The sequence below is a fragment of the Centruroides sculpturatus genome, unplaced genomic scaffold (assembly GCF_000671375.1).
Source record: "Centruroides sculpturatus isolate CEXI.00-Female unplaced genomic scaffold, Cexi_2.0 scaffold10, whole genome shotgun sequence".
NCBI lineage: Eukaryota > Metazoa > Arthropoda > Arachnida > Scorpiones > Buthidae > Centruroides > Centruroides sculpturatus.
The window spans coordinates 185632-194454 of NW_019384396.1; the positions used below are offsets into that span (position 1 = coordinate 185632).

The following is an 8823-nucleotide window of genomic DNA, read 5'->3' on the forward strand; positions in this document are numbered from 1 at the left end:
GTACCACTGTAATAAAGAGAATGAAACAGAAGAAAAGATTGTTCAGTTTTAAGTTACCCAGCACTCTGCATGCAGCAGAAAATGCATTTCAAACAAGATTTTGAAGACTTGGAAAAAGTATGGATAACAGGATTGAAATATGAAATTTAATTGTAAGAATTTATGTGAAAAGAGAGATGATTCAGTAAATAAAACCCACCAGTTTATGTAACAGATCAGGCTGATTGCACCTTACAGAGAAATTGCTTCATAGGGAAAGAACAATGACAAAGCAGTTTCAATCATAAATGCTACAGCAAGGAATTTTATTAAATATTAGATCTATAAGAATACTATGCCATAAGACAAATTTTTTTTTATTACTTTGTATGTATATTTAATTGAGGAAAGTAAATGACCATATATGATCAAAATGCTTTTTATTTCAAATGACTTAATTACACATTTACTTCATAATTGATGATAATTCTTTTTCTAATTGCACACACTATAACCACAACGATTGTAGATTTGCACAACCTCCAAAACAGCATTACTTTGTTTTATTTCAGTAATGATTCATTGATCTGTTGTTCCAAAGAATGTTTTTCTCTTTAATGAATTTTCATACTTAATTCGGCACAGGTGACAATTCATGAACTAATGCAGTGCAAGTTACACCATTTTCATTGTGCTCTAAAAAAAATACAAGTGCAGTTATTTAACAATATACACTGTTTCATTTAAATACACAAAAAATTACTAACTTATATCAAAACATTAATTTATTAGAGTAAAAGATAATTATGTATTGTGTAACGACCAGAAACAAAAATAACTAGGACTTAACACTTAATTACACAACTATGTGTAAAATATAGTTTGTGAATGCACATAAATATTTTACAATGTCAATCCAAAGAAATGTCTTGTAATAACTTTAATTTATCTTACTGAATTATTACAATTCTAATAATAAATTCAAGAACGTTGTATTATATTTAAAAATGACAGTGTATTATGAAAAGTTAACTTAATAAATATTTTTGATGATTATTATTATAAATTATACACCTTGATACAATTGCTTACATCAACAATATTTTACCTATATCCAATTTAGGTGACTAAACATTTTAACATCACACTATTTCTACTGCAACTCTTTCATTAAGGACACATTTTGGCTGGCCAATGCCCTATAATTAAGTGAACTACCTGGAAAAATTGTACTAAATGCTTCCAAACATATTGAGAAATGCACTGTTTGCTATTTATAAATGTAATATAAAGAAAATTTTCTTCATTAATTACTTTAAAACTAAAATATTCTTTTATACAGCATTGTCTTTATTAAATTACAGTTTTCAACTTTTAAAATAAAATTCTATAGTACTCGAGTGAGTGACACGTATTGGATCATTTGTTACGTTTACATGCTAATGCAAATATAATACAATTGCGATATTGTTTGAGTGCTTTTATTATAATACAGTAGAGCGTCGATTATCCGAAAGTCAATCATCCGAAAGAATTCCAGTCGGCAAATTTAAATTTTCGCCAGTGCTGTGGTGCTTCAATCTTTGGCTATGTCTTGAGCTACTCAAATATTTTACGTTTTTGATACTAAATTAACTTCTGAAGTATAATTTTTTATTGTTTTTATATTTTTCAATATATTTATTTTGTTTGTACAAAATAAAAAGATAATTTTTAACGATACAGTAGTGTTCGTTAGGCTTAACATCGACGAAAATTCAACGCGAAGCGACATGCAACGGAGAAAAATGTCAAGATGGGATAAATTAATATATTTTTTTGTACATGATCGGTTATCCGAAACATCAATCTTCCGAACAACCCCAGTCCCCCATTGATTCGGATAATCGACGCTCTACTGTATTATCATTATATTAATTTGATTTTTACATCATTTATGATTAATGTACGAGTCACAAGAATTACTATTTTTGTTGTGTAGTAGCAACATTTGTAATATATTTGTTTAAAGAATTTTTCATTTAAATACTAAGCATTTATTGATTTAATTATTATGTATTTCCACAATTTTACCTTATTTAAATATTTAATTTTTACCACATTCTTGCTCTCGACATTGGCCATCAAAGATGGATTTGCTTCCTTTCGGTCTACTTAAATCATTGATTCTTTAACTCCGTATATCTCTATTAAACTGTTCATTTCTTTGACAAATTTTCAGTGTGATTTTTCTTGCTTTGATTGCACATTTTGATAATTGCTTCTGCCATATTTTTTTTCTTTGAACTTGTGGTGGACTTTGGGGGAAACCTTGAAGCCACTTAAGTTTGTTTGGGAAAGAGATTTAAGTTGATCTAGTTTTTGGTAGTTAAACCGATTTAATGTTAAGTCTGCTTCATATACATTGCATACTTTAAGCTGTCAGTTAAGCCAACTTAAAAGTTACAGTATGAAAGGGATATTACACTTGATATTTTTGTCATAACATTGAAAACCAGTTTGACAGACACCAAGTTTCAGTAGGTTAATTCTTTTCTTTTTATATGAATGATAAGGTCTTTCTTAAATTGAAAATATCTATTAAAATTGAGCCAATTTTAGTTTTTGTATCATAATAATTTGATTATGCATTGGAAACAGTTAGTTTTTGCGATCAACAAGCACATATTACTAAATATGCGATTCACACATTCTGAATCAGATCTTGTTGAATTTAAAAACAATATAAATTTATTTTCAGTTTAGTTCCTGTTTCTGATGAAGCATTTCTTATGATGTGGGATAAACTATTCATAGAAGCCAACATTCCCCAATTCTAATCTTCATTTTTTGGCTGTTTTACATATTGTAGTCACCAAGAGTTGCTGTAGAGTATGAAGGAGATTAGTCACTTAACACCAGATCTGAATGGCATAAAATGAAGATCTGTGAATTCCTTCTGGAAATCTTGTGGTAGTTCATGTAATTGTGTTGGTACTAAGCAGCCAGGCATTACCGTGCAGAAGCAAAGCACTTTTCGTAAGCAGCCCAAAATGTTTCTGTTTAACAACAGATCTTAACAACTTTGATGTTGTATATAAGCATATATATTAAGTGATGGTTTTATTGTGTGGACTCTTCCAGCACACTCATTTATGGCTACTACATTCAAAATGTGTAGCCATTACTTTCCTAGTAGACTTGATAATCTTGAATGCAAGATCGAAAATACTTTATGCCATGTCTGCATAATGGATTTTCCATGCAAAGACATTAAAAAAAAAAAAAAAATTACTGCACAGACCTCATATGGTAGTTTGACACTGTTTTAATTGCATTGCCACCTTTAACTGCAGTGCAAAGTGATGATTTTCAACACAGTGTTGTCAAATGAGAATAACAAATTGCCCTGTAACAAATCTGATCGGACTAGGATCAGTTGTAACGAATTGTCCCTTTCACAATTATTTATTGCCATGCCAACTGTAATTATTTTATTTTCTTAATTTAAATTCTCGTATATGTTAGTTCATTTAACTTCACAAAAGTTTAATTGAAACATATAAGTTTGAAAAATACAAGCTTGTGTTCATTTATCTCGGGAAGGTATTTGATTAATTATTAAATTACCATCGCAAATAAAACTTATGAACAATTGTATTTACGATTAATTGATAATGGATCAAACGTTATAAATTGCATAGGTATGAATTAAGTTACATTTGGTAGCCATTACAGATTTTTTCACATCCCAACTTGGGAAATGCCACTGTATGGGATCATCTTGATGACCACGGTGCACATTTTTCCAACATCTTAGATTTAAATATTGCAATTATGTAAGCATTTATGTAGTATTCTTTTTCTTTTTTAAATAGTCAGTGAAGTTTTAAGGTATAACTTGTATTGTCGATTGAACATATTCTCTTTTAATGGTAGTGATTTATTCTGATTTTTATGACCAAATTTTTCACATCAAACTTGAAGCCCAAGGTTAAAGGAAGAGAAAAGACAGAATTGATGTTATTTGTGAATTATAAATGAACTTAATAATTGATGAATTCCTAACGTTTTTTGTTTTTAAAATTAATTTTACAGTTTTGAGTTAAATAAAAGCTATCTTAAACATTTACAAAATTTATAGATGCTTTATGAAAGTAGTGACGACGACGTGGAAGATGTAGGATCCGACGGAAGCGAATTGGTAGACGTGGAGGATTTAGGATCGGTGATGAATAAAATGAAGAACATTAAGGTAAGGTATAACTTGTGTATTTTTGTAAATTCAAAAATTCTTAATATAAAGAAATTGCTTTTAAGCCCATGGTATAATAAAAATAATTAAAAATCTACTAATGTGAGGTAGATAATAAGGATTTATCACACCAGTGATATTCCTTGGTATACATATAAAAAAGTTATAATACTTAAAATTATATAAGATAAATGCTCTGCACCTTGTATAAATGCCACCTTCAAACTCCATCTTACTACTGTTTTGTATAACATCATTACCTTATTATTCAGCTAATTTTAATACTTTAAATTAGTAACTCTTACGTCAAACTATCGTATAACATTATGAAGTTGCCTTAAGTCTGTCTTCACTGCACCCATTTAATGTTCTTTAATCATGCCTTTATAACGGTTCCTTTATCTTATATAACTTTAAGTATTATAACTTTTTTATATGTAAACCAACTGAAGAGGGACTATTCCGATAGTCCGAAATGCAATTTGGTTATTTCATGTTAATTACTCGTGTAATCAATTTTAATGTACACCCCTTTTTTGTTTTTATTAAATCTACTCCATTGATACCTGGGTATTTGTGCTTATTATCACTGGTGTGATAAGTCTTTGTTATCTGCCTCACATTAGTAGATTTTTAATTAATTCAAAAATTCTTGTTTGAATAATTGTATATAAGGGTAATATTCAGGTATAAGATTCACATGCAGAATAACAGAACTGTTGTTTTTTGCTTTACTTCTCTTTGAAGTATAGATTTTAATGCATTTTTACCATGAAAAGTATAAATTAAATTATGTTGCACTGCAGAAAACATATGCCCTACTTTGCAGGTTGCAAAGAAGAAAATTTTGGAGGATTCTGGCCCGAAAGAAATGATCACTCCGACATTGCGCAAGGCCCTCACAAAACAGGGTTACAAGTTAATAGGATCTCACTCGGGTGTCAAATTGTGCCGGTGGACCAAGTCGATGCTCCGCGGCCGGGGAGGCTGCTACAAACACACGTTCTACGGCATCGAGAGTCACCGGTGCGTGGAGGCCACGCCCAGTCTTGCCTGTGCAAATAAATGTGTCTTTTGCTGGAGGTAAATTTCCTACTATCGATTATAAGATCATGTGCAATTTTAGTGACATAAATTGAGTTACAAGTTCTGTTGCATTTATCTCATAGTGTTAAATTGGAGTTTATTAGTTTATTTTACACACAATATTTTAAAACATTCTTCGATACTTTTAGTTTTTTCATTTTACAAAGTGGAAATGTTGATGGATTTTATATTTTATTGAGACAAAACCATTTACAATAACTAAAGAAAAAAATAGGATTGAAGAAGTTAATTTTTTTTTTTAGAAAAAAAATTTTACAATGGGAAAGTTGTTTATCAAAAAACAAAGATGATGTAGAATAAAATTTCATTTTCATTCATTTTATAATGGTTAATAAAAAAAATTAAATGGAACCTTGGAATTTATTCTTATGTTTTCCATGTAAATATTTGGTTGTGTGTAAAGTTACAACTATCTGACATGTAAATTGAAGGTTATGTGAGAATCTGGAGTTCAGGGAGATATTTGTTAAAATAATTTTTCTATCAAGTTTAAATTGAATTAATTTTGAAAAATATTATCAGATTTTGACTTTTTATGATTCGTGGAGAATAGCCCGAGTGTGGTATCTCTCTCAACTATCACTTTGGGAGGAACTAAATCGCTATCTGCAAGACCTCCCGACTTCCTCCTCTTGTTGGAAGCATGGCGCAATATTGGATGTAAGGTAGTATAAAAGGTAAAAGGTCACTTTCTGAATTGCTCTTGTTCGATACTTTTTGGTGGTCAAGGCTTTTGCCACTGCTCTTGTTTTGGTACCCTTGGCAGAGTGCCAGAGATATTAGCCATCATTTCTTCAGTTTTCAACTACCAGTTGTTTCTAAAGACTCTCCACTATATATGTAATATAACTGTTCTATGTAAACTTTCTCTCTCTGAATAGATTTACAAGTTTAGAACTAGATAACCTCACACCTTTATATTGTCGAATTTATCATTTATTGTAGTTGTCACTTATTTGTATTTATATTTAGTTATAATTTCATGTAATATATAAATAGTTATACTCTAAACCAGGGGTGTCCAGCCCACGGGCCGCATGCGGCCCAAGGCAAGTTACAATGCAGCCCAATAAATGTGTAAACAAAACCGACAAATGTTTTAATTTATTATTATTTATTTATTTCAACGGCATAAACTCAAAAAAAGTTTCACAAAGCCGTAAACCTTTATTCATATTTTATTTTTGAGTGGAAAGAAAATATTTTCAAATACTTGGAGATGTGTGAATGCGGAATGATTACTAAATAAAGCTGGAGTTGTGACTCAAAGAATTATAGACCCAAATTTGTGGGAAAAAAAACGGAAAGATGAGAAAGGACAAAAGATGTAGTAGTGAGAAACGTTAAATAGATCTTCTGTTAAGCAAATATGAACCCGTAATTTTTCAACCTTTTTCACTTCTTTATCTTTTGTCCTTTGCCTCTTTTTCCCCGCACTTGGGTCTATAATCCTTTGATTCACAACTCCAGCTTTATTTAGTATTTCTTCCAACGTTGCAAGATTTGGCTACATTGGGCCAAATGTGGCTACTTTTTTTTGCTTGACATAAAAAATATCATTTGGCGCTTTGGCTACTTTTTCGGCTACATATTATTTATAATTATATTAATTGAATAAAAATGCACTTTAAAATGGTGTTTCGTCGCTTTTTATTAATTAGAGACCCAAATAAAACAAATATTTGTGTTTTTCAAATAAATTTTCTTTAGTCTCTTTTATAATAAATGAATTTATCTATTTCTAAGTAAAAATTGAAAGTGTCTGTAGAAGTAATTTTTTAAAATATCCTTTTTTCTTGATAAAGTTTTAATACTTATTATTATAATCTAGACATGTTAATTTTTAAATATACTTGTATATTGGGCCACAAGTATATATTATATATACTTGTGGCCCAAAACTCCTTGACTTCTTCCAATGGGGCCCAGAGAAACAAAAAGGTTGGACACCCCTGCTCTAAACTGTCATTAGATTGATTTAATGCCTAACTCCATTGTTGGCTCACATTACCGTTAAATGTTTGAATATAAAACCTCCTAAAATTCCCAGTCAACTATTTTTATCTTTGACCACTCGGAAGATAAATTAATTTCAGCACGCCTTAGTCTGCGAACTGACTAGGAAAGATTTTTACGAATCTTCCTTTCCCATATTTGGAAAGGAATAACCCACAATCTCCCATTCTCACAGTTATGTGTACTTTGAATAGTTTTCTCTTTGTAATTTTAAACACACAGATCTGAAGATGGGACAGTTTGGCCCCCAAAAAAGTATAATCTTAATAGAATACATGAAGGAGTCAGTGTTTATTTATCAGTTTTCTTCGTAGTTCTTCTGGTGGAGTCATACGATATGCATAATAGAAATAAACTACATAATTATGTCCAGCATGTATCGTAAACGTTTATATATTTATTAATTTAAATAAAGATTATACATATCAAATAGGAGAAAAAAGAACATTTTAAAGTTAATATTTTAATTTTTTCAAGATATATAAATTAAATTATTTTTGTTTTTTAAATTAAGGCATCATTCCAATCCCGTCGGAACCGAGTGGAAATGGAAAATGGACAATCCGGAACTAATATTCCAGGAAGCTTTGAAAAATCATTATCGGATGATCAAAGAATTTAAGGGTTTGTGTCTGGCTTAGAGTTGTACCTGTTATAACTTTATAAATATTTGATTTTTATTTTGAAAATTAACAATTTATAGATATTTCTTTTTTCATCTATTATTATAGTAGAAAGAAGAAATGCATTTTACAGCTTCCTTTGTTTTGTCATTCATTTGGAAATAAACAATTAATACTTTTTTATTTTTATTATTTAAAAAGGTGTACCTGGTGTAAAGGAAGAGAGGTTTAAAGAAGGAATGGAAGCTAAACATTGTGCATTATCACTCGTTGGAGAACCCATAATGTATCCGGAGATAAACAAGTTTGTCCGACTTCTTCACGGTCGTGGAATCTCTACCTTTCTCGTCACCAATGCACAGTTTCCGGATGCCATATCAAAATTAGATCCGGTGACCCAACTGTACGTTTCGGTAGACGCCGCCAGTAAAGACAGCTTGAAGAAAATTGACCGTCCGCTATTTAGAGACTTTTGGACAAGATTTCTAGATAGTCTAAAAGCTTTGTCTGACAAGGTAGGTTGAGTTTATTTCCACTCCAGTTTTTAGATTATATTTTAATTTATAAAATCTTCTCTCAGCAGCATATAATTCTTGTTTACAACAATTTTTTTACTTTATATTAGCTAGAATAAGTTATAAACAAACTTATTGACTTTTCTTCATAATATTTCAATTAAATCAAACAGAAATGAGAAAAATTTTAATTCTAGAACTATTGAAACCTACACAAAAGCACCATTCACGTGTTTGGCATAATTAGTTAAGGGGTTGCGTGAAGAGCATTACTATACAGGTTCAAATCCTCGTACAATACAATTATAAATGCAAAAAAATTAACCTTATTGTTATTAAACTTCTTATG

General features: G+C 30.2%; 1 protein-coding gene across 2 annotated transcripts in view; it reads left to right on the plus strand.

Annotated features, from left to right (window-relative positions):
* LOC111618399 (S-adenosyl-L-methionine-dependent tRNA 4-demethylwyosine synthase-like) overlaps positions 1-8823 on the plus strand; it is a 50245-nt gene that overhangs the window by 23469 nt on the left and 17953 nt on the right. For both annotated transcript variants that reach the window (XM_023359920.1, XM_023359919.1), the window contains exons 8-11: positions 4103-4213; positions 5043-5296; positions 7851-7960; positions 8161-8474. In XM_023359920.1, the coding sequence (XP_023215688.1) occupies positions 4103-4213; positions 5043-5296; positions 7851-7960; positions 8161-8474 (789 nt within the window). The remainder of the gene's footprint in view (positions 1-4102; positions 4214-5042; positions 5297-7850; positions 7961-8160; positions 8475-8823) is intronic.